The sequence below is a fragment of the Mastigoproctus giganteus genome, chromosome 10 (assembly GCF_048544385.1).
Source record: "Mastigoproctus giganteus isolate SK-2022 chromosome 10, ASM4854438v1, whole genome shotgun sequence".
Lineage (NCBI taxonomy): Eukaryota > Metazoa > Arthropoda > Arachnida > Uropygi > Thelyphonidae > Mastigoproctus > Mastigoproctus giganteus.
In genome coordinates this window covers 178,548,471-178,576,443 of record NC_143584.1, presented here as the reverse complement: position 1 = coordinate 178,576,443, position 27,973 = coordinate 178,548,471, and the positions used below count along the sequence as shown (strand labels likewise).

Sequence of the window (27,973 nt, the reverse complement as noted above, 5' to 3'; positions counted from 1 at the left end):
GGTCCAATTTCTTGGCCACAACATTCTTGTACTTTCTTGATTCAATTGACTTCTTTTTTTTTTTTTAACTATTGCAAGTACATTTATTTATATAAAATATAAATATTTCTGATAATTAGTTACCTATGATTTATTCCAGGTCGTTTGTGATTTTAGGAGCTTTCCTAATGTCTGAATTACAACTAAACTAAAACTAATAACATAAATATTAGCAAGAGGTGAGAAATGGATATTGGCGTAAGCCATGCATACCCCATTATCATACATACAGACAGTGGAACCCAGCGCCAATATTGCTGATAACAACACAAGCGTGGAAAGTCTCCCTAAAAAAACGATTAAAAATTTTTCAAAGATACTCTTAGAAAAATTGAGCTCCTAGTCCAGTCAGAACAATAGCCATATATGATCACCCTTTGTCTTCTGTCAGCTAACTAGTTTTTTATCTGCCATAGTACTTCACAGCAGTGGCATATATTGTTCATCTAAATATGCTACTGTCAAAGTGTACTGTCAGAATCTAGTTCTCTTATGACAGTCTTTCCTTGTCACTTATTTATAATACTGGAAGGTATGTGTTGATTACATATTAATTTACCTGAAGATTTCTTTGTAAGAGGATCTCATGTCTGACAATGATACTATAAATTGGTCTCTTTATAAGTACTGCTTCATTTGGGTGTGGACTGGCTGTGAGAAATTAACAATTCTGAGTTTATTTTTTATTTTGTATAGTAAAATAGTTGATTTGCTTTAAAGAAACTTTGACCTGCATAGTTCACTGGTGTCAAAATAATAAAACTTTAAAAGCACATACAGAATTAAATTTACTCAAAATAATACTTACTTAACATAGATAAAATAAAAATTTGGAGGATTCTTTGTAGTTTGCTGTTCACACTAGATGTCAATGTCATTGACTGATGTCAATGCTTAATAGATATTTATAAGAGGATTTAGCACAATACCAATAAAAATCCAATGCTTAACAGAGAATACTGTTTATGAGAGGGTCACTTAAAGCAGGTTTTACTGTGCACTGGTAAATAAAAGACAAAAACATCCTATCATATTTTTATAATTTATAAAAGTGCAAGATATAAATTATAAAAATGAAATAGTTTGAAAAATAATTTATACATGACACTGAAATTTGGTGTGGGAGTATGTTATTACATGCTGCTACTGGATGTGCTTGTGGGTAAAGAATGTTATTTTGTAAATGAAAATTAGCCTTTGCATACCTGAAAATGATTATCCAACAGAGAATGTCATAAACCTAAATAATGGATACAGTTACTCCTGACAGCCAGACATCATTTAATAGGAAGTAGTGTTCGAGCTTCAGTATTATCAACACTCCCATATCGATGTTGCTTAAGATGGATCTGTTTTGTTTCCTAGGTGCATTTCTCATTTTAAACACTGCTTGCCATATAGAATGAAACTATCAGTAACTGCTTCAAAAGAGCTGCTTTTCATCCAATTTTTCATGCTTCACCATACCTTTCTATGCAAATATTATAAATTCCCATTTAGTGGAAAGTACATGCTGAGCAGATATTAATTTACCTGAAGTTTTTTTGTAGATTATCTCATATCTGATAAATTTTAAATTAGTGTTTACTTCCACTCCTTTGCAACACAGCACTATCTGTAACTTCAAAAAAATGTAAACCCACAGAAAACCAAAGATTGTTCTAGTGTACTAGAAGCCTAAGTAGAACAGCCATCAACATATTTATTGGTTTGCTATTACCCAGTGACATTGTCTTGATAATGTATATAATACTACTGCCACTTTAGATGAACTTTCTTTCTGCAAGTGCTTGTGCACATACAACAGAACAGCTTAAATCTCTCTCTCTCATTAATGGGATTGATATATAAAATTTTTATCATAAGATCTCGTGAAATGTCATGAGGGAGCTGTGAAAACTATTTCCGAAGCACATTTAAACAAGGGAGTATGATTCTAATTTTTGAATCAAACAAAATAAGTTATGCTGGTTGATACATATTGGACTGGAGAAGTATGCAGTATTTCTTATAAACTTATTAAAAACATGATACTGCCCACAAATTGAAGGTGACCCTTTCTGGGAGAGCATGTACCTGAATTTTTTTTTTTTTTTTTTTTACATTACCAACCCTCTTTGGGTGTCTTACAGATACCAAAAGAGGGTTGGTAACCTTTAATTCATATATATACTGGGGCCAAATGTATCCAGATACACACGCACGCACACGCACACACACACACACACAGATGGTTCAAAAAGGGGTTTTAATTCAAAAAACTAATGCATAACCTGATGACAGCCTGACCCCCACTTCAGAGCATTCTTTGTACTTACTTCCACTGTGTCAGCTAGATCTTGTTTTTAGATGAAGGCCATTTTGACCTAATCTGACACTCCAATTCATCCCATAAGTGTTTGGTTGTTTGGGGATCAGGCTCTGAACTAGCTCAGATGTTTTGACATCACTATCCACAAACCACTTCTGGATGACGTTGCTGTATTAGTATTAACAGGGCCTGTTTCTGTTCTGCTTTTTCTGTATAGTTAGCAATAATAATTGTCTAGAATGTCCAAATAGGTCATGGAATTTGTGGTTTCAGCTCCATATCATCAGATTGCCTTCTCCAAACTTCACAGTCAAGATGACACTATCTGGCAAAGTATGCTCCAGGCAGTCTCCACACCACCAGAACACATCCATTAGAACAAAACACTGTGTAACAAGATTTGTCACTCCAGAACACCTCTATCACTGTTCTAGAGTACTTGAACTTTGGTAGGTAAGGAATGATATCACTCCAGATATCATTTTGCATTGGTGACCAACATGTTGAACTTATGCACAGATGTTCCTGTTGCCCCTTAGACATACTGAGATGCTTTCTACAGACAATGTGCAAAAAGCAAAAACCACCCCATTTATGTATAATCAAACATACACAGGGTTTTTGAGACCGAAAGGCCAACTATTTTTTTATTTTATTTATTTTATTTTTTTTTTGTGATATCACATATGTTCTTCCATCTTTGAATAACATTTACCACAGTGGATTTTGGAAAGTTTAGATGAGATGCAAATACATCTCACCCAAACTTTCCAAAATCCACTGTGACAAATCAGAAAAGTTACCATTATGGCATCCAGCTACCATCCCATGTGGCCTATAACATACTGTTGCTATCCACAAGGTTTATGTTGGTATCTCTGAGCCAATACACATATACAGTGGACTTCTGGCACAGTACACTATTCATGGAGGGGTGTCTGAATGCCTTTGGTCATATAGTATGACCAATTATTATTAGAGACATGTATAAACTGACTATGTATAAATTTCTCTGAATGCCAACTGAACAGACAGGTAGAAAAACAAAATATTTAATAAACATATGAATTAAGAAAGTGATAAAACTTTAAATAAAAATAAAATCAATTAAGAACTGGTGAAATATATAGGTTAAAAGTAATAAAATACAATACAGTGAGCTTTCAAAGTACATGTATAGTGCTTCTTTGTCAAACCAATGTACGTGATATGTGAACGGTTTAAATAATGTCTTCACATCACTATGTTGTGATGACTACCAGGACTTGCTTAAATGTATAATTAATCATGCTTAAAAATATAGGGAAGGGAGAGGAAGAAGGCAGCTATCAGTGAGGATCTTGAAGTATAAAACTGTTTATTAAAGGACAGTATATCACATAGTATATACCAGTGACTGCTAATTGTAAATTGGCTGCCTCCATAAATAGGTTATATACTATGATTAGCATAATTGAGAATCATAGGTGAAATAATCAATTATTTAAATTAAATTGGGTTGCAATAAATATCATAATGAAAGAGACCAAATGCCTGAATGGGAACAGCACTTTATCTTTAGTTTTGATAACATCTCATCAACCTGCCACTCTTGTTTCTTATTCTTCAGTTTTCAACTGCGCTGAAAACTTGATTAAAAATTAAGTGACTGGTTTGCATATAATCAATTATGTTGATTAATGATCATTCGATTATGCTCATCACTACTATATACAGGTCCCTTTATTGCAATTAATATTTGGGCCCAGTACAAGAATATGAAGAGGGATTGAAGTTGATTATATCACTCACACCAAAAATACAGGCAGGGAAGAAATTAGAAAAATTAGCAGTTTTAATAGCCCCTCATGCTCAGACACAATCATTCAACATTCTGTTTGACTCCCCAGGCATTTTATAAAGTAAATTAACCCACTCCGAAGAAGTAAAGGAATAGAAGTTTTTACATTTGTGATTAACAGATATCAGTTCCTTTGCCTGGCAGCTTCACCCACTGAATATTGTAATCATTCAGCAGCCTGGAAAGAAATTCTTAGACAGTGGGGAATAAAAGTAGTAAGCCAAAATTTGACACCAAGTATGGCAGGAACTTGTCGTAATCACAGATTTATAATTCAAATTCAAACCTGCCAAAAGCACAAGAGGTGTGCGCGCACACACACACACACACACACACACACACACACACACACACACACACACACACACACACACACACACACACACCTTTCCAGGTCCATCCTTACCCCATAAAGCTCTTCATTTCTTTGTACCACAGAGCTAGTATGAGACTAGATTCAACTGAACAAAGCGTGAGCAGGGCTCCATAAGTGTCCAGGTCTGTGTGCCAACCTATAGTTGGTAAAATGGCTAGTGCACTTAGATTTTGAAAAAAACTAGTCTCTATTCATGAATGAGCTCATTACCAAAACATTCAAAAAAGTGTATTGTATGCTTCTAACTTCACAGTAAACTTTATATGACCAGAAGGGTACTGAGATAATGAAGGAGCAGCATTTCCAACCTTCAGGGACTGACTCTAAAGGCATTTATATAACAACACCAGAGTGTTACCAGTTCCAATATGCTACCTTGGAAGTATCATATAATCTCCAGGAACCTCATGATCTTTGCCCAGCTTCTCTCCAGAAAATTAAGCTCACCTGATATCTGGGATATCATTGCTAGATCGTCAGATCGTAATAGAACTCATACCAGTGCACTGCCATTCAGCTCCAAGCTGCACAGCATGACCTCCCTGGATAACATGTTTCCGTTTAATTCCATGGAAAAATTTAACAGGTTATCCATTGACTGTCAGAAGCTCTGCAAGGACAAAGCGTACAGATCTGCCTCTCTGGAAGATATGTATGCCCTGGTCAAACTGAAGGTGATATTAACTTCCAGGATGCTATATTACCGGAACATACTTATAACAATAAGTGGGTACACGCGCCTCCGTAGCCAGGTGGGAAGGAGCAGCAGTGCATAGCACACGCTTCTTGATTAGACTGGGGTTCGAGCCCGTCACCACCAAATACGGAGGATGCAGAAAGGTCAGGGAATGACCACCGCATATTCCCAGAGCAATATAGTCTTGGTTGCTAATGATCCTAAAAAAAAAAAAAATCAAGTGGGTACACTTATTGTTATATTTATGTATAACATAAATATAACAATACCAGCTCTTCTATACCAGCTCTACGATTATGTATTTATGTAATCAGATGCTGTTTTGGGCCATGTATTGTATCAACTCATTTGAGTACTCTGTACATAGATTGTAAATAGTATGGCAATGTTTATTTATTCATTATTATCAGTAACCCATGTCCTTTAGCTGGATAGCTGTAAAGGGACATTTCTTTGGAAATAAATTGATATTAATAATAATTAACTGGTACAATTTTGGACTCCAGTTTCTCTTTGATAATATTAGCCTATTTGGGACTTGGATTATTAGGACCTGTGTGCCAGCCAATTTATCAACTATAACTTGGCACATACTGCTGGACATCTATGGAACACCACCCATGCTTTTGTTTAGTCAGGCCTTCTATACCAGCTCTGTGGTGCAGAGATTTGTAGGGTAAGGACAGACCTGGAAAGGCATTAGACCCCTTGTGCTCTAGGCAGGCTTAAATTGCAGACCCATGATTTCACAAAACAAGTTCTTCCCATCCACAATACTGAATTTTGGTCTACTTCTCTATTCCTCACTATTCAGGTATTTCTGAGTGTCTTACCAGGATGCTGTGTGGTTACCATATTAGTTGTTTACCTGGAAAGATGCAGAAGTCTGCTATCACCAATGTAAAGATTCCTATTCCTTTATTTTCCCAGAGTAGATTAGTTTACCAAATGAAGTGCATGGACTGCAGAGCATGTTATACTGGTGAGTCAGGTTGGAGAATTGCGTGTCTCAGTGTGAAAAAGCCATTAATATTGCCAATATTATTCATTCTTCCTTCATTAAACATATTTGGTGCGAGTTGTATGACCAATTTAACCCTCATATCATTGAGGTTATTAACAATTCACACAATCATTATGTACACTTGTGGCTTGGCACTCCATATTCTTACGGAATCCCAATATTAACATAATAAAGGGACCCTATACTCTATTATGGAGGTAGCCATTTTACAACATGATGGTCTTTGATAGTTTCTATGTGCATCTTTTAATACATCATTTCATGCCATTAGACCCTCACTAATAGCCTCCTCCTCCTACTCTTTCTCTCACCCATTTCTGTGTTTTTCTTCCCCCGCCTATATATTGAACATTGTGTTCCAGTAGTTATCACATTACCACATAATCATGTAAAACAAACTTGGTAAACTATTCTCATACTCTGTGCATGTTGAGTTGATAAAGAAGCACATGTGCTTTGAAAGCTTCCTGCTTTCAAAGTATAGTTTATCACTTTTAATCTTGTATATTTTGAGTCCTTGACTGATTTATTTAAAGTTTTATTCCTTTCTTTATTTGTATGTTTATTAAATATTTTATTTTACTATTTGTTTGTGTAGTCTAGTCACAAGAATTTGTGTAATGTTTCCTAATGCCCAAGGCCTATTATGTTTCTGTATAAAGAAACTATATTTCTAATAAATATAATTGCTTTACACACCAGATTCCATACTTTATAAAGTTGTATTTTTAGATGCTTTATTTCAGTAATTATACGTTTTAATATAATGCGGTTTTAATATAATCTATAATACTTTAGATTACTGCAGTGGTAATTCAAACAATAAAAGGTTGGGGTTTTTTTTTTTTTTATCCAAATATTGCTCTTTCAGCAGAGCAATATATGTCTCCCATGGCATAACATATATGCTCATCTGGCACCTCCGTAGCCAGGCGGGCAGGAGCAGCAGTGCGTAGCACATACTTCTTGATTAGACCGGGGTTCGAGCCCGTGACCACCAAATACGGAGGATGCGGAAAAGACAGGGAATGGCCACCGCATATATTCCCGGAGGAATATGGCCTTAGTTGCTAATGCTCCTAAAAAACCAAATAACAAACAAACAAACATGCTCATCAGGATTTGAGTTTGGAAACCTTGGTGATTACCCCATTTTGTTGGGGTTGGGGGAAGACTATACTCTTGTACATAATCACATAGATCCGAGAAGTTTACTGCTAATTATTTTGACAATAATATTATCATTAATTGGTAGTGGTCATGTGGGCTTGAATTATGATCAACTGAAATGTATGTTACTATACTCCTGCATTCACCACTCTGATAAGGAAAGAATTGTGATCCATTACATGGAGCTGGAATCTTACTGCATCCCTAAGAAGCCTTGACAGGATTCAAAGACTTCATCCGCCGACCGGGCTAGCCGAGTGGGTAAAGTACCTGCCCGGCAACCCAAAGGTCGCGGGTTCGATTCCCGCCTCGGGCTTGGATAAAAGTACTGCAAAAACCCTGGGAGGTGCAATATGGCCACAGAAGCCGATGCGCCAACAACTACCAAATCAAAAAAAAAAAAAAAAAAGACTTCATCCCTATACCCCACAGCAATCATAGTTCTTCTCTTGAAGATGTACAGTTCCATGCATGCATTATGCGTCATGCCAACCCAAACCATCAGACTACCTCCTCCATAGCAGCAACATTCCCTGATATTTATGAGTTGGCTTTGGTCTCTCTCTTTCTGTACATGAGTATGTCAAGAAATAGTTTCAGACTAAATCTGGACTCGTCTATAAACATCGCATTGTACCATTGCACTCCAATAAAACTGACCTGTTCACAACACCAGATGCAGTGAGCTCTTCTCTGTGATGAGTTGAGATAGACCCAATTGAGTTATGTTGTTGTTGTTGTTAGTAGACCCCACCTCTCAGAACCTGTGGGATACAGTACAAGTTGGAGGTATTCTGTCTTGAAATGGCTGCAAACTTGGAAGAGAGCTGCTGTGTTGTCTGGTAGACTTTGTACAACTTTTCATATACTACGTTGTCTACTGAAAATGGATGGTCATTAAGAACCTCTGCCTGTGACTGGCTGTCTTTCATCCTACCATTTGTTCTCCACCACAGTGAATGACTCATACAGTGTCTTTGTACCATTAAACCATGAACCATTTCTCAGGTGGGCTTGGTATCTATACACATTTGAATTGTGCAATGCATGTTAGAACAATGTGTACATGTGCATGTTTGCATTTGAGTAAGTTACTTAATCCGTGTGCACAACTTCAGTTCAGTTTACACTAATGTACAGTGAAGTGTAATGTACATTTCACCAGTGTACATTTCAGTAGTTTTTTGCATGTCTAGGGCAACACTTTCATGCAGCTTGCGTGTGTGCATACTTATGTAACATTCAAGAAATGCTACCAGTTTCCATTTTACCCTAAATATATGAAAATATTAATAACTGCATTTTACCCAGCATAGTTTTAATGGTGAACCGATTAGTTACCAGAACAGCTTCAGGAACTTTCTTGAAATTTGCAGAATATGCCTTAACTTATTCAGATATGTGATTTTCAGCAGAAACAAACAAAATTAGTTGTATTTTAGTTCAATGCTTATTCTTAGTTTATATTATACAGGGTGTTTGAAAACAATTTCTGGGAATTTTACATTTTTATATTTATTAAATGGAAAAGGGTAAAACAGTGAATTAATTTGTAGTGTGACTGAAATTTTAATCAGATAAGTGCATTACATTTGTTGATTGTAGTGTGCTTGTGCTACAACATGGCATCTAGTGTCAGTATGGCAATAAAACGGAAACAATGCCTGCTGTCTGCAAAATTAATTGATTATCCATATTGGTAGATTTTTAGTTGTGTATATATATGAAGTTATTCTATATGCACACTCCTGAAAGAAGGCAGTACAGTCCATTTAGTAAAACAAATGGAGGGGATTAGAAGTTGACAAGATGATCTAACATATCTCAATTGGTAGCTTTAAATATGCACTAAACTCTTCAGCATTTCAAATATCACACATATGGAGGTCCTGAATGGCAGTTAATGTAGTACATCATATTAAAATCTAAGTAGGTAAGTTTCGAGTTTGCTTCATTGATGAGTGATATGGTAATGGGGGATGCCCACTTGAAAAATTGTTTGATAATGAAATATGCCAAAAATTGGAATTGCAAACATTATTGTTCAGTGGAGTTGCAAACTTTTGTACAAACATCTTATGCATTAGAAGGACAATTGAATAGTAAATGTTATTGGTATTTATGGGCAGTTGCTGGACCCCCCCCCCCCCAGGAACATTAAACTTTATTAAATGGTGTCTCATCATTTAATAAAGTATTAAATTGTTCTTTGCCTGATGAACTGTAAACAGCTTGGATACTTTATAGAAAGCTATTCATTTGACAACTTGAAAGATGACCTCACAACATTTTTCATTTAGATTGAGAAGTCCCACGTTTTGGCTATTGTTCAAGAATACTTGAATAGATGCTTAACTAATTACCTGTACACAACTCTGCTTGCTATATTTTTGTTCTTTGGAGAATATGTAAAAGATGTCTGTGAAGATGAACATATTTGAAAGAACAATTAGCCAGGGATCTTACTGTGCTTATTCCAAATATGTGCGCATTATAGCCATAGTCGCTGATGCGCCAATAAAAAAAACTCAATCCAAATATGTTGCAGCCTTGCTGCAGGAGTTGCAACATAGATTGCATATATGCAGAACTATAAAGGGGATGGTGTTTAGGTTGACTGGATGTTTGACTTTACAATTTATTTCATTTTTATACCTAATTCCATTTAATATGACGAGAAGTTTAAACTAGCAACATGCCAGATTGTTATAATATATATATATATATGCACAGGATGATCAAATAACTAAGCCAAAATATGCAGTCTTGCCAAAATATGCAGTTCTTTAATAAACAGAAATGACTGGAAATTTTGCTAATTCAAAAAGAAACTCTTAATTCTCTAAATATCAAAGACTATAGTGAATGATAGATAAATTAGCCAGTAATGAATACTGTCAACTGTTTAATCTATTTCATAGATACCAAGTTGTCTTGAATCGATAGAAGAGGAATTTTTCACTAAGACCATGTCACATCATGTTAATTCTTTTTTAACTCTTAGTAATGGGTTACTGGAATGACTTCAGGTTATAAGAGATAGTTAGGAATAGTTTAAATGAAATTAAAATCATCTGTTGCAACAGAGGAGTACGAAGATTGGTTGAAGCTATTATAAGATAAATAGAATGGAATAAAATTAAAATGAATAAACACACACAGCACCAGATGGTTCACAGCATCTGTGATACATACTGTCCAGTGAGACATACATAATAATGTATGTATCACCCTGTCTCACCATTACATGTTTCTTATGAAATATCATGAAGAAAAATATTGTGTATTTTTAACTTCTTTTAGCTTTCTGCTAAACTTATTCTTCATAGTCCCACTAAATACACCTTCAGCCCAAATCTATAGGTCACTCTTCATCAATGAAGTAACCCCAGTAGGTCAAGAAGAGTTAACTAAGAGTTAAATACATAAACCATATATCTTAATATGATTAAAGTATGGAACTTTCTTCATCAGAATATTTACATGGAAGATTTTTATCATGCAGACATATAAGCAAGATTTTCACTTATGCAGTTAACTGCATCTTACACCTGTTGGTTTAAGTTTCTATCTTTGCCATAAACCCAGTGAAAGTGTAAGAGTCACGTTGATATGTTTGTGGTGGAAATTCCGCATTTGCTGTGTTGATAACATTCATGTGATTATCAAAAATGTAGATTCTGAGGCTGAATCACTATTGAAATATTAGTTTGTTTGATTGTGCATTTTAGCACGGTACTTTGCTTAGAAAAAAGATCATTTTTATTTCCTTTAATCATTGCATTATATCAAGTAATACAGCAACAGTGTGATGCGTTTAACTGGTTGTATCATCTCTAGATCATTTAACAATATTTTGGCCTTTTTATTGTCTTTTAAATGGTGAAAGTAGTTTGATTACCCTGTATATAAAATATAAGTCAAAATATGCTATACATAGTTAGTTCCCGTGGTAATTCACACCTAAAGGTTCTTAGTGATCATTCAAATGAAACACAAACATATTAACCTGCACTTCCTACAGCCATCATCAGCATCAGAGGTAGATTCAGATCATGAACACAAAGACAAAAGTAGAAAGGCGAAGAAATCTACCCATAGTCGAAGCAGGAGTAAAAGTAGAAGCCCCACTCGAGAAGAGGGAGAAGTTGATAATCATCAAGAAAAGGTTAGTCTGTTTATTTTTATTACTGTTATTCTTACCTCTGAAGATCGATCTGTGTTTAACTCTTCTTTTACTTTCAATATTTAGGGGTTTTTTTGTTTTGTTTTTCTGTATGTGTGTACAAGTCAATCAACAGAGTTCTTTTTAGTGAACTGTTCAATTTTACACTTTTATGTACTACTTGTAGGCATATGAGAGGGGGGCAGATTTATAGGAATGAACAAGTGTTTCAATCACTGATGAGAATATATTATGTATATTGGAATAGGACCGGGATATATCTGCCAAGGGCAAAAGTAGATGATGTTGTAGAGCTGATCTCATCTTTTCAGAGCACAAAAGGTGATATTGTTCTACGTGTTGGCACTAATGATATTAAGAATAGATCTGAGGACTTAACAAGTACAGGACAATATTGGCAAAAAGTTGAGAGTTAGGATTGATTTGAAAGTATCTGCAATTCTGCCCAGACACAATAGAAGGGAGTATATGTTGAGAGCTTTGTCAGTCAGTTTGGCCCTGGAGTTTCTCCTGTGCATATTAGCAGGAGAGGCTGTTTTTACAGGGATGGAATACAATTGAATAGAAGGGGTGCAAGAATATTTGCTAATGCTATCGAGGCAGCGATAGGTGGGTTGGAAAACTGCTAGCTTGGGGGATACACAGACTAATAGTTTAACCAGAGCCACAAGCAGAGGTCAAAGCGATTCTTGCATTGTTACTATTGGTACATGCAGCAGCCTGAAAAGCAAAGTGTCTAGGATTTCAGACCCTGCTGTAGGTCATCACGGAACAAATGAAGACATGGGCTGTGTTAGGGTAACTAAGAGTAAGAACATGTGCATGTATACTTACATGTACACTAATGCTAGGAGCATTGTAAATAAATTTGATGAATTTGAAGTACTGATTAAGTCATTGAAAGTAGGAATGGCAGAGATGTGGTGTTACGCAGCCATAAGTGATGCTGAATTTGAATATGGGGAGTACAATGTATACAGGAAGGGCAGATGGGACAGGAGAAGTGGAGGGGTTACGCTCTTAGTTAAGAAAAATATTAAATCTAAGGTAGTGCATCCAGTTGGTCCTTGAGGATGTTACAGACATTCTCTCAGATATGCCAGACAAGCTGTACTTGCTACCTGGAAGTCTAAAAGGCTGATGGAACTGATATTCGGGCGACACTCAAGTCAAGTGGACCCAATTTCGGCGAAGTACAGATGGTCCAAAATCCTCTGCTTGCACCTTCACGATGGTAGTACTGTTAGTAATCCTGGGTATAACCTCCATGCACAAGTACTTGGTGGGTGACCACCCAGGTGTGAACCAACATAAGGGGTCGAGGTGTGGCGCCCACACCACATGGAGGAACGCCGCCCCTCTATGTTACCAGGCAGTACTAGGTGGTAGATGACTCTCATCAACCGGTGAAATACCACCACTTTGCTTATTGGAGGCTTGAAGTGGTGGAACCCATGTTTAGTCTCTAGAGCTAAGTTCCGGTCAACCCTTCCCTATCTCTTCCATCATGCAGTATGATTGACGACTTTTGAGGTTATGATGAACATCGTGGTGAGATCCAATATTCCTTACATTTTGAGGGTACAGCTCTAAAACGGTGTTCGCAGGCCGGCCACTAGTTAGTAACTCTCTAGGAGGCTTCCGGATCAGCTAGTGTATAATCTTGCTACCTCTACTCTGCCAGATAGTGACTGGAGGGAGTCCGAGTAGTGTGTATGCGGGGAGCATTGTCAAGGCCACATTATGTCAAGGATCTGGGTATATTCTTACCACATGTACACCATATCCAAAAATTTCATTACTTCATACAGCATGTCCCACCCACTTTTTCTTACTATTGAATACACCATGAATTGTCAAACTAATAGAGTAAGCTTAACTGCAAAAAGATCTAAACCTCCCAAGGACTTCCTAATTCATTTCACAAATATACGTGGTCTCAATTCTAATCTCAACGATGTCCATTTCCACTTGCAGTCTGCCAAACCCCATGTACTTTTTCTGACAGAATCTCAGTTATCATTTGATTCAACTACTGCTCATCTCAGATGCCCAAATTATTCACTGTATGATTCCTTTCGCCTCAAAGGTGGTACCTGTGCATATGTCTGTTCTGATATTCCCTGTCAGAGACTTGGCAATTTGGAATCTCCTCTCTTTGATCTTCTCTGGCTTAAAATCTCTCTACCTCATTGTGTCAAATTCATCTGTTGTCGCTACCGTTCTCCCAACTCCACTAATCATTGGAGCTCTTTGACTTCCTCTCTTTGCAACTTGACTTTCTCCAGTCCAACTTTCCTAACAGTGAGGTAATTTTCCTTGGTGATTTTAATGTTCACAACTCCAGCTGGCTTACGTTTTCTAGTCACACCGACCCAGCAGGACGAGATGCTGAGGCTTTTGCAATTACTAATGACCTAGCACAGATTGTTCATTTACCTACAAGAATACCGGACAATCCTAATCATACAGCCAATATGCTTGATCTTTTTCTCACAAACAACCCTTCTGAGTACACAGTTGAAGTGAGAGGTCCTCTAGGCACTTCAGATAACAACTTGGTGATTGTCTCTTCTCCAATGGCACCTTTATCTCATGGCTATTCCCAACCTTGTGTTGTTTGGCATTACAAGAATGCAAAATGGAATGACCTGCGAGACTTCTTTTCTTCTTTTCCTTGGTCGGATTACTGTTTCAAAACTTCTGATGTCAACGTTTGCTCAGATAATGACAGTGAAATTATTCTTCCAGGAATGGAATCCTTTATTCCACACTCCACTTTAAAATCTCGTCCTTTATCTAAACCTTGGTTTTCCAATAAATGTGCTAAGGCTGTCCAAGAGAAGAATGTTGCATATCGTAATTTGCTTGTTTCTAATTCTTCAGTTTCATTTTCTGCCTACACCAAAGCTCGCAACAATTGTAAAGCAGTTATTAATCAGTCCAAACTAGAGTTTGAACAGGCTAAGAGTAGAAAACTTGCTTCTTGCCCTAATGGTAGCTGAGCATTCTGGTTTCTTGCCATTGGTCACAACTTTTGCCCATGTCTGCTTCCACCTCTGTCCAAACCAGATGGTTCTGTTGTCACTTCAGCCAAGGATAAAGCCGCCCTGCTGGCATCCCATTTTTCTTCCAGCTCGTGTATTAATGATCTTGGTAAAACACCTCCCACCATTCCCAACACGCTCCATTCAATGCCTCCTGTGGTCTTCCGTCAAAAGGATATCAGAAGGATTTTGATGAATCTTGATGCTAAGAAAGATCCAGGTCCTGATGGTATTTCTCCACTTGTTCTCAAAACCTGTGCTCCTGAACTTACTCCTATTCTTTGCCACCTTTTTTCACTTTCTTATTCCAAAGGTATTTTTCCTTCTGCTTGGAAATTTGCTCATATCCAGCCAGCTCCTAAAAAGGGTGACAAATCCCTCCCATCCAATTATCATCCCATTGCAATTACTTCTACTCTTTCTAAAGTAATGCAGAAATCAATTAACCGCCAACTCTTAAACTACCTAGAAACCTTCCGTCTGATCAACGATCACCAGTATGGATTCCATCAGTGTCGATCCACTGGTGATATTCTGGCTTATGTTACCCATTTATGGACTAATTCAATGGAAAGGTTCAGTGAAACACAAGTAGTTGCTCTTGACATCTCAAAGGCTTTTGATCGTGTTTGGCATAAAGGTCTTCTAAACAAGCTTCCATCTTATGGTTTGCCAACTGTTTTTAGTAATTGATTATCCAGTTTTCTCTCTGATCACTCACTGAGGGTGATGGTAGATGGCTCTCCGTCTTCTAACTTCTCCACTAATTAGCATTAGCATTAGTAGAGGCATATGATGCAAGAAAGCAAGCTTATTCAGCATCAGCCAAAAAAAAAAAAAAAAAACACACCACTCCCATTTCACCCCTCTGTTCGTTCGAAATACCTGTCCAGTTGAGCCTTAAATTTGTTTAGGCTATCAACTTCAACAACAAGTGATGGAAGTCGGTTCCACCAACCAACCACCCGCTGGCCAAAGGCAAATTTTCGCACATCTATCCGACATCCGTCCTTCCTCAATTTGAATTTATGCCCTCTGAGGTGATTATTTTGAGCAAGATGAAGAATCCCATTGGCATTGAGCATGCTCAAACCATTCAAAGCCTTATACACCTCTATCAGATCACCTCGCCAGTGCCTAGTCTCCAGACTGTAATTTGCAAAACTTAAGCCTTTCTTCGTAAGAGCAACCCTTTGTTCCATTCACTAATCTTGTTGCCCTTCTCTGTACCCATTCCAGCAGCTCTACATCCTTCTTGAAATGAGGCCTCCAGACCTGTATACAGTACTCAAGATGTGGCCTAACCATTGCCTTATACAAGGGAATAATCACCTCCTTATCCCTGCTAGAAAAATTCCTGTATATCATTGACAAGACCCCATGAGCTACTCTTGCAGCTCGTCTGCACTGCTCAGAGAACTTCATATCTGCCTGCACAATTACCCCCAGGTCCTTTTCATTCTCCACCACTGTCAGTGTAGTACCGCAGAGTTGATATGTTGCTCTGGGGTTACTGTTTCCCATATGTAGTACTTTACATTTGTCAATGTTAAAATTCATTTGCCACCTCTCAGCCCATCTGTTCAACCTTTCCAGATCCTGTTGCAGCAGCATAGCGTCAGTAGTGTCCTTAACAACCCTGCCAACCTTTGTATCATCTGCAAACTTGGACATTAAACTTGATATCCCATCATCAATATCATTCATAATCACCGAAAACAACAACGGACCCAACACTGAACCCTGAGGAACTCCACTAATAACATTAGTCCACGTTGAGCAGTGTCCATTGATTACCACTCTCTGTCTTCTGCCACTCAACCATCCCCTTATCCATAGCAGCAATTTGCCTCCAATGCCACACTGCTCCAATTTGTGCAGCAGTCTTCCATGTGCAACAGTATTAAAAGCCTTTCTAAGATCCAAATATACAGGGTGTTTCAGTTAAACGTTTCAGAACTTCTAAGAGGGGTAGGGTACATCCTGACAACTCGAAATCATATAGCAATGTGGGGTCGGAAATGCTTTCCTGAAGCGGTGTTGTACACAGAAGCACCATAAAGAAAAGAGACCGTAAGTGAGAAATCGTTTTAATAATACATGAAAAGAAGCAAAAGGTACATGGATTAAAGTAAGTGTTCGAAGTTTCTTCCACGGGCTACAATGCACGCCTCACATCTCCACATCTCCGACGCATGGACATCCGAACATTCTGGAATACTCCAGGCGAATTTCGAATTTCTTCGGCAGCTACTGCGATTCTTGCAACCAGCTCCTCAGCATTGTCAACAGGGGTGTCATAAACTAGCGATTTCATATGACCCCAGAAATAAAAATCAAGACATGATAGGTCGGGTGACCGAGCAGGCCAACGCATGGGACCACCACGTCCGATCCACTGTTGACCAAATGTGACATCCAGGTAGTTACGAACATCTCTGCTATAATGGGCAGGGGCTCCATCGTGTTGGAACCACATTGTCTGTTGCGTCGATGCAGAAATCTGTTCATCTCTCAAAAGTTGTGGCAATACTTGCTGCAGAAAGATCAAGTAGATAGGTCCGGTTAGATGACGCGGTAACAGGTAAGGTCCGATGAGGTGATCTCCCATAATACCGGCCCATACATTGACCGAAAATCGAATCTGTGCTGCACGACGTCGTATTGCATGCGGGTTCTCGACCGCCCGGATATGGTCGTTATGCGTGTTGAAAATTCCTTCTCTTGTGAAGGAATTTTCACGGTCATATGAAATCGCTAGTTTATGACACCCCTGTTGACAATGCTGAGGAGCTGGTTGCAAGAATCACAGTAGCTGCCAAAGAAATTCGAAATTCGCCTGGAGTATTCCAGAATGTTCGGATGTCCATGCGTCGGAGATGTGAGGCGTGCATTGTAGCCCGTGGAAGAAACTTCGAACACTTACTTTAATCCATGTACCTTTTGCTTCTTTTCATGTATTATTAAAATGATTTCTCACTTACGGTCTCTTTTCTTTATGGTGCTTCTGTGTACAACACCGCTTCAGGAAAGCATTTCCGACCCCACATTGCTATATGATTTCGAGTTGTCAGGATGTACCCTACCCCTCTTAGAAGTTCTGAAACGTTTAACTGAAACACCCTGTATAATATCAAAGTTATTCCCTGCATCCAGTTCTTTTGTGACTACATCATAGTATCCAATAAAATTGGTCAGGCAAGACTTTTCCCTTAACAAAAACATGCTACGTCTGAGCTATAACTGAATTCTTGTCTAGATGATCCTGCAGTGCTTCTTTAACCAGTGCCTCCATTAATTTACCTGGAACAGAAGTTAAACTAACAGGTCTATAATTACTTGTGTCAGCCTTTGATCCTCCTTTGTGAATTGGGGTTACATTTGCACATCTCCAGTCTATGGGTACCTCCCCTGAGTCCAAAGAAGCTCTCATAATTATGGCTAGGGGTTTGCTTACTTCCTTTGCTGCCTCCTTTAATATAACTGGATAGATCCCATCCACCATAGGTGCCTTTTTTATGTTTATCCTCAACAATCTCTCCTCCACTTCCCTCTCAGTTATTACAAAATCATCCAACTCACTGCCAATGTTTACTTTACCTACATCATTCTCCTTCCTGAATAACTCCTCATGCGTGAATGTAGATGCAAAATACTTGTTTAGATTGTTAGCCACCTGAGCAGGATCCTCAACTATTGAACCATCAATATCCAGTGGACCAATCTGATTCATCCCTTTCCTTCTTGAGTTTAAATAGGTAAAGAACTCTTTTCTGTTTTTCTTTGCATCCTTTGCCAAGGATTTTTCGTAGTCTGCCTTTGCCTGCCTAATCTCCTTTGTGACTTGGTTACAGACCAACATATCTATCATAGGCTTCCATGTCACCCATTAATTTGTATGTATCCCATGCATTTTTCTTCTTTGCCACATGTCTCATTAGTTCATCTGACAACCATTTAGGCCTAAACCTTGAACAATATTTCTTAGTTGGTATGTAAAGCCTGGTAGCCTCCAAGATTAGTTCCTTGAATGCTTCCCATTTTGAGTTTGCTGTTGGTAACATCATCAGTTGGTCCCACTGTATAGAATTTAAATACTGTCTCAGACCATCATAGTCGCCTTTACGAAAACAAAAACCCTTCCCTTTACCTCTGATGGTAGTTACCTCCTTGAGTAAATCCCACTTCAACACACTGTGATCACTGCCACCTAGTGGTTCATTTATCTGCAGATTCTTAATGCATGAAGAATCACTACTGATAATCAGATCAAGAGTATTGCTCCCTTTTGTTGCCTCACGAACATGCTGATGTAGAAAACAATCATCCAATAAATCCACAAAAGCCTTGCTAGTGTGCGAGTGACCAATCCACAAATTCCAGTCAATATCTGGGAAATTAAAATCCCCCATTATAAGACTCTCTGATTTACTAGCCCACTCTATTTCCCTGTACAATATCTTATTATACTCATCAGAGTCATTAGGCCTATAGCACACTCCTACTCTCAATTTTGATTTCCCTATGCCTATGTCACTCCAAACTGACTCAACACTGCCCTGTCCAACGATGTCGACTGGCTTCTCTTCCTTGGACTTTATGTGTTTCTTAACTAATAACATAACCAATCCTCCCCTCCTGTCCTGTCTATCCTTTCTATACACATTGTATTCCCCAAATTCCAGTTCTGCATTCCTTATATCTGTGTGACACCACGTCTCTGATATCCCAACAATATCTGCCTTTGATGTTTTGGGCAATACCTCAAATTCATCAAATTTATTTACCAAACTCCTAGCATTGGTGTACACGCAGGTATACATGCACCTGTTTCTATTCTTAGCTACCCTAACACAACCCATGTGTTTACTTGTACCGCAATGACTCCCAGCAGTCTCTGAAATATCCTGCATCTTGTTTTTCAGGCTTCTGCTCATTTCAATAGAAGCAATGCAAGAATCACTTCCACCTCTGCCAGTGGCTACTGTTAATCTATTAGTCCTTGTATCCCCCCCAACTAGCAGTTTTCCGACCCACCTAACACTGCCTCGACAGCATCAGCAAAAATCGTGTTTGGCATAAAGGTCTTCTAAACAAGCTTCCATCTTATGGTTTGCCAACTGTTTTTAGTAATTGAGTATCCAGTTTTCTCTCTGATCGCTCACTGAGGGTGATGGTAGATGGCTCTCCGTCTTCTAACTTCTATGCTGGTGTCCCCCAAGGTTCAGTTCTTTCCCCCACTCTTTTCCTCTTGTATATCAATGACCTTCTTCCATTGACTGAAATCCTATCCATAGTTTTGCCGATGATAGCACATTTTATTCAACTTTCCATTTTGAGAAACTTGTCCTGCTCAATCAGCTTCAACTTCTCGAAAATCTGCTACCAATTCCTTAAATGCCGATCTTCAGATAATTCTCCAGTGGGGCGACGACAACTTAGTTGATTTCAACCCTTCTAAAACTCAGTCTTGTCTTATATCTCGCAAAAAGGATTCTTCTGCTCCTATGCTTATCTTTAGTGACACTCCGATATCTAGACAAAATGATATATCTCTTTTGGGAATTATCCTAACTTCTAATCTCTCTTGGCACAAGCACATTACAAATATTGCTTTCTCTGCATCTGAAAAACTTGGTTTTCCCTTTCGCTCTTGGCGTTACTTTTCTTCCAAAGAGATGTTCACTCTGTATAAATCGCAAATCTGCCCTACCGTGGAATATTGTTCCCACATCTGGGGTGGTGCCCCCAAAAACTCTCTCAGGTTTCTTGATTCCATTCAGAAGAGGGTAGTTAGGTTAATTAATGATTCATCTCTAACAGAGTCTCTCCACTCGCTTTCTCATAGACGCACTGTTTCTGCTGCATGCCTCTTCTACAGATACTTCCATGGGCACTGTTCTTCTGAATTGGCTTCTATAATTCCTGCTCTCTCTTTCAAAACAGTCCAAACACGTGCCACTACCAGCTAACATCCATTTACTGGACAGTAAATGGTTTGAAGCTGGACAGCTTCAAACCCACAGAACCAACTTTTCATCTTCCTCATTTATTCATTCAACTGCCGTTTTCTGGAACAACCTTCTTTCATACGTATTTCCTGAAAATTACAACCTACAGAAGTTCAAGTCCAATGTCAACAAATATCTTCTTTCGTCTTCTCAACCTCCAACCCAAGCACAGTACTAAGTACTATAGGTTCTAATACCTCTCGTGTTTGGGATTCACATTAAAAAAAAAAAAAAAAAAGTTGACTTGGGTGATGAGTTTAGTTTGGTGAACTCAGTATTGCACTGGGAAAACAAAATTGAGAGTTAGTGTGTATTATAGGCCTAATGACTGTAATGAGTATATCAAACAAATATACAGAGAAATAGTGGGCCACTAAATCAGAATGTCTATGGAGGATTTTTAAGTTTCTAGATGTTGGCTGGAATTTGTGGGTTGGTCACTAGCAAGACTTTTGTAGATTTCTTGGATGACTGTTAGAGAGGCAACAAGAGGAAGAAATACTCTTGATATGATTATTAGCAGAGATTCTTCATGTATTAAGAATCTGCAGGTAAAAGACCTACTGGGTGGCAGTGATCATTATGTACTAATGTTGAATTTAATTAAAGACAACTACTATCAAGGGTAATCTGGATTCAACTATAGTTACCATAGTTGTCTGCTGCAGTAAGAAAATGCTGAACAGGGCTCCCAAACAAAACTGTATAGATATATTTGTATATTTAATGAAATATACAAAGTGTATTTCATTAAATGAATTAAAATTAGAAATAATTTTTCTTTAAGATTTTCCATAAAATTCAGTTGTGAGAAGTTTGTTAAAAAGGGGGTTTGACTGAATACAAGTTTTGATCAAATTTTCTGAAACTAAATTGATATTTAGGAAATAATGAAGCTTACTGGCTATTTGTAGGCATCTCCTTCAGCGTAGTCTCCTTAACATTGTTAAGGAGATTATATGCTGATTCCAGTGCTACTGCAATTTCTAGAAGAATTTCTGTTAGGCTATTTTTTTAGTATTGCTAATAGTTCCAGTGTTGCTTCTAAATAATTTCCTCAATCATTGCAAATCTGTGACCTTTCAAGGAGCCTTTTAGCTTGGGGAAACAAAAAACACAGGTAGCTCTATCCAGTATGGTGAATGGGGAACTACAGTGATGCTGGGATATTGCCATGATGTAACTGCTAATTCTCTGAAGTCTGCTTTTCCAGCTGTTTTCTCCAAACAGCATTATACAATCACCATTGAATTTTTTTGTTGTATATCTGGTTCACCTTTTGACCATTTGGAACAAATTCATAATGAACAATGCCTTGTGAATCAAAAAAAATTATAAACATGCTCTTCACATTTGATTGAGATTAACTTACTTTGTGTGGTATTGAAAAAGATGTCCTCCATGACGGTGTGTTAGTTTTGCCACTTGTCACTCATGTGAAGTCTTGTGACGTGTATTTTCCTCAAACTCCTTGAAGTTAAAATCCACATTCCTGTCATAAAATTTTGTTCCATCTGTTTGCCATGCAGATCTTCATCTCCTTCCAAGCATGTCCTATATGAATAGAGTGGACTTTAGATTACAACTGCAGACAGTTCTTTTCTCTCTGATATCCTCCATTTGATCTGTAATAGTACCACAAATAAGGTTGGGGAGGCCAATGCTGCATATGAGAAAGCACTGGCTAAGAGAGCAAAGAATGAGGACAAGGAGTTTTTCATGTATGTGAATACAATGAAGAAAGCAGTTCAGATCAGACCCTTGTGCACTGTGTGTTGGAAAATCTTTATAACCCAACTGATGTTGCAGATGAATTAAATGGATACTTTGCATCTGGCTTTACTGATTAGACCCTCTACGCTGAGAAGCATAGAGGGTCTTGCATCAAAAAGGCTGTACAAGTGAGGCTGGCTGAGCCATATGAAATTAATAATTTCGAAATTACAGCTGACTGTTTATTGGAAAAACTTTCAAGCATAAAAGCGAGTAAGGCTCCCAGAGTAGATGGCATACACCCAATAATTTCGGAGGCCACCCAGGGAGTGTATTGAACCATTGAGGTTATGAAGGCCATCTTTAAACTCTGGAGAGATTTCTTTGGATTGTAGAAGTGCCAACATATTGCCAGTACATAAAAACAGTTCTAAGAGTGAAGTCGGTAACTACAGACTTGTTTATCTGACTTCACTAGTAGGAAAAATCTTAGAGGTAATGATTAAAAGTACAATCCAGGGACATTTAGATAGATATGGCATTATGAAGGACACACAACTTGGTTTTGTTTAGGAAAAATCATGTTTAACTAATTTAGTAGGCTATTTTGACACAGTTACTCATGAGCTGGATGTGGGGAAAAATTTTCGACATAGTTTATTTGGATTTTAGCAAAGCATTTGACTCAGTCCCTCATGAAAGGTTACTGTATAAGCTGGAACATGTTGGGATTACTGGAAAGATTCTAAGATGGATTGCTGAGTAGCTGAAGGGCAGAGGGTTGTTATTAATGGATATTCAGATTGGTGTAACATCAGCAGTGAGATCTCCCAAGGATTGGTCCTTGGACCACTGTTGTTTCTGATTTTCATAAACAACATTGACGAAGGAACAGAAGGTGTGATGTTGAAATTTGCCGATAACGTAAAGATTAGTAGAGTCATTAATGATCAGTGCCGAGTAGTGCTCCTTCAGGATAACTTGAACAGACTTCAAAAATAATTAGAAAAGAGGCAGCTATGTTTTAATGTAGCAAAATGTAAGGTCTTACAAATGGGGGAATAGCAACCCCAAAATAAATTATATGCTTGGTGGGTTTGAATTAAAAACAGTAGAGGAAGAAAGGAATCTGGGAGTTATGATACAGGCAACCAGGGAAGTGCATGGTGTCCTATCAATGATTTATTGAACATTATCCCATAGAGATAGGGAAGTCATAATCCTACTGTATAAGGCCACATTTAGAATGCTGTTTTCAAGTATTAGTAAGATAATAAGAGGAGTTTACCTCAATATAGTACGTAGAACACTTCTGTATGATACCCTCCAGAAATTAAAACGGAAAAAACGAAAAAATCGACAACTTACCGGTACATTAGAGTAAAATATAAATAATTAAATAATCAATTTAACACAATTCAAATCAATTTAAAATAATTAAAAATCAATTAAAAATCAAATTAATGCAATTAAAAGAATCTAACGAAAATATTCAAAATGATTTTCCTTCCTGAAGCTGACAACGCTTTTCGACCTTTCGACGGTCGAAAAGCGTTGTCAGCTTCAGGAAGGAAAATTGTTTTGAATATTTTCGTTAGATTCTTTTAATTGCGTTAATTTGATTTTTAATTATTTTAAATTGATTTGAATTGTGTTAAATTGATTATTTATATTTTACTCTTAATGTACCGGTAAGTTGTCGATTTTTTTCGTTTTTTCCGTTTTAATTTCTGGAGGGTATCGTACGGAAGTGTTCTACGTACTATATTGAGATAAACTCCTCTTATTATCTTACTAATATTATTATCAACATAGAACATATTGAGTATTACAGCTCTGATTCATACTATCTGTTTTCAAGTATGAAGACCTCATCAGAAAAAAGACATTGCACCTCTTGAAAGGGTCCAAAGACAGGCAACTCGCATGATGAGATTGGCAAAAGGGCGACTGTACAAGGAAAAACTCTGATTAAGTGGGCTACAGAGCTTGGCAACCAGGCACCTAAGAGGGGACCTGATTGAGGTTTATAAAGTTCTGCAAGAGGTTAGTAAAATGAATGAAGGTGGAATTTTAATTTTTATAAATAATTCCAGAACTAGAGCCATAAATTGAAATTACAGAAGAGGTTTAGACTAGATTGTAGTAAGTTTCCTTTTGGTCAGTGAGTCGTTGATTGAAGTTGCCTTCACAGGTAGCTGAGGCTGACAGTTTGAATAAATTCAAAGGTCAACTGGATAGTTACCTGTGTGAGGAGAGAAGCACATAATTTGTATTTTCTTATCTATTTGTGGTTTTTTTTTTTTTTTTTTTTTTTTTTGGTTTTTTTTTTGGCCAGTGCAGCAAAAGCCTGTGGCTTCCTTGCACTATATGGCAAATACTGTTACTGTAAAGGGAAAGGTTTTTTCTTTTGTTAAGGGTGATTACAGAGGTCTCAGATAGTTTTTAAATTGTGTGCAGTAGGTCAAACTGGTGTTACCAACAGCAAATTCTAAATGGGAAGTAATCAAAGGAGCTACCAGGCTTTTTGTATGAACATAGAAATACTGTTCAAGGCTTAGACCTAAATGGATGTCACGTGAAATATTGAGACACGTGGCAGAGAAGAAAAGTGCATGGGATGCATATAAATTACCACTTTCTTGCATCATTTGCCATTACTACTACTACTGCTACTACTACTATATTATTCATGAAACAAACCATTATAATAAATTAATATAAAATATAGTTATCATTAAATAATTTAATATTAACATAAATTTAATGTTATTATTGTTATTGTTAATGAAAAAATAAATTTAATTTAATTATGTTAAATTTAACATAAATTTAATATTTAATAATAACAGATATTATTAAATAATTTATTATCATGGCATTGTTTCATAAATAATATAGTAGTAGTAGTAATCACCTCCTTATTCCTGGTAGCAATAGCAAAGTTTCTGTATATCAGAAACTTTGCTAGCAGGGATAAGGAAGGTGATTATCTCTTTGTATATGGCTATGGTTGGGCTGCATCTTGGGTACTGTATGCAGTTAACCCCAGGGGCTCACATCTGGTGAGTATGGGCTTGGCACACCCAGGGTCCTGAGCTGGATATCACCATTCTTCTGTTTCTTGGTGATTCCCTTCTACTTCACTCTCTCTGGGTAACTCGTAAATTTTTTTTTGGCTGGTGCAGCATAAGCCTCAGGCTTCCTTGCACTATATGGCTAGTAGTAATAATAATAATAATAGGTCTGGATGCCTCATTTTAGGAAGGATGTAAATCTGCTGACAGGTGCAGAGAAGGGCAACCAGATTGGTGAAGGGAACAAAAGGGCACTCTTACGTAGAACGGCTTCAGTTCTGCAAATTGCAGCATCTCGAGACCAGGCAGCTGCGGGGTGATCTGACTGAGGTGTTTAAAGCCTTCAATGGACTGAGTAAGCTGAATGTAAGTGGTATTCTTCCACTTGCTGAGACTACACACATGAAGGAGCATAAATTCAAGTTGAGGATGGTTACAGTATAGATGTGCAGAAGTTTGCCTTCAGCCAATGGGTGGTTGGTTGTTGGAACACACTTCCATCTGTTGTTGTGGAAATGGGTTGAATAAATTCAAGGGAGAGGTAGTAGACCAATTCTTGGTGGATATGGATGGGTGAACTGGTTTTTTTTTTTTTTTTTTTTTGGCTGATACTATATGAGCTTGCTTTCTTGCATCATTTGCTATTACTACTATATTATTCATGAAACAAACCATGATAATAAATTGTTTAATAATAACTTAGTTTTCAGTATATAGGATTCATTTTCCAATTCAGTGTGGAGGATTTTATATTATATGATAAAAGTTTTAATTTTAATAAATGCATTACTTTGTTTAAAAAAGGTATTTAATTTTAAAATGTATTTGATTTTCATTTTATCATCAAAGGGAAAATTCCCAACTGATTATACATGATTTAGCAGCTTTTACCGTGTATCAGTGAATTATTGAGATGATCCATTCCAACTACATATCCCACAAAGTTGTCATATTCCTTTGTGGATACTTGTGCCCAGTAAATTATATTTATATAATTTACTGGGCACAAATAATATCATCTAATATGCCATCCCATCCTTCACTAGAATTTTTTACAGAAGATGTGGAGGGAGGGAGAGAGACTGTACAAAAACTACTGTAACAAAAGAATGGTTAATATTTAAAATATAGTGTGAATAAAATTATTTGTAAAAAAAAAAAAATACAAATAATAAATGAAAGTACTGTTTAATCGCCAATCTTTTCTTGTACACTAGTATGGGATATCTTATCCAGCAAGCTAGAATACAACTAATAATTGTTTCTGGTTTTTCGGTGTCTCTGTAGAAATGAAAGTAGATAGCATATGCCTAGCAGAAATACATTCATAATTCTTGATATTCTTGAGTTGTGGTTTATGTCAGGATTTAAACAGAACAGTTACATATTTAAGAATGGTAGGCACAGAGTGTAACTTTTATTTAAAGCTGCTAATATTATAGTAGGGACCTATGATGCAAGAAATGTGCTTATACAGTAACAAAAAAAAAAAAAAAAAACCTCATCTGTTCATCCATTATGACAAGTTGTCTAATCCTTCCTTAAATTTATTCAAATTACCCACTTCCAAAAAAAAAAAAAAAAAAAACCTTCAACATTCATTTACAGTCTGGCTTGAAAGAAAATTTTCAGACATCTATCCTGTACTATTTTTCAATTTAAATTTGTCACCTTAAATGTGTTATCTGAGAAAGAGTAAGGATGTCATGGGCATTTTAGTTTACTTAATGCGTTTAAAGCCTTAAACACATCAATCAGGTTTCCTCGCAGGTCCCTAGTTTCCAGGTATTGCAATTTAGCAGCTGCAATTTTAGTTGCATTTTTGTGGAACTGATGTAACACCTGGAAACTAGGGACCTGCGGGGAAACTTGATTGACGTGTTTAAGACTTTCTTGATAAGAGTAGCCCTAGATCTGCCCTAACAGCCTGTCTGCATTGCTCCGAGAACTTTATCTTAGGCTGTACAATTATCCCTTGCATCTTTTTTGTTCTCCACTCTCCTGAGTATTTTACACCCAAAAGGTATGTTATTCTTGGATTATCGCTACCCATATTTAGTACTTTGCATTTATCAATTTTAAACCTAAGTTGCCATTTCTCAGCCATTCTGCCTAATTCCTCTAGGTCTTGTTGCACTAGTTTACCTTAATTCCCGTCATTAATCACCCTATCAATCTTTCTGTTATCTGCAAACTCAGGCATTACGGTTGATATGCCTTCATTAATATCATTATTAAATATATTGAAACTCCAGGGACTCCACTAATATCATATTAATCCAAGAAGAGCAGTACCCGTTAATAACCACACTGTCTGCTCAACCATTCCATTATCCATAGAAGTAGCTTGCCCTTAATGCTACACTCCAGTTTGTATAGCAGTCTTACATGTGTAATGATTTCAAAAGCTTTACTGAAACTTGGGTATGTGATGTCAAAATAATTAAATTTTTTTTTTTGTTCCTTTGTAGTAACATCATAG

At 37.2% G+C, this 27,973-nt stretch overlaps 1 protein-coding gene across 4 annotated transcripts in view; it reads left to right on the top strand.

The window, feature by feature from the left end:
* Prp40 (pre-mRNA processing factor 40) overlaps positions 1-27,973 on the top strand; it is a 434,121-nt gene that overhangs the window by 374,905 nt on the left and 31,243 nt on the right. For 2 of the 4 annotated variants that reach the window (XM_090383605.1, XM_090383603.1), the window contains one exon: positions 11,482-11,625. The exons of the other annotated variants lie outside the window; for them this stretch is intronic. In XM_090383605.1, coding sequence (XP_090239731.1) covers positions 11,482-11,625 — 144 coding nt within the window. The remainder of the gene's footprint in view (positions 1-11,481; positions 11,626-27,973) is intronic. 4 annotated transcript variants of the gene reach the window in all.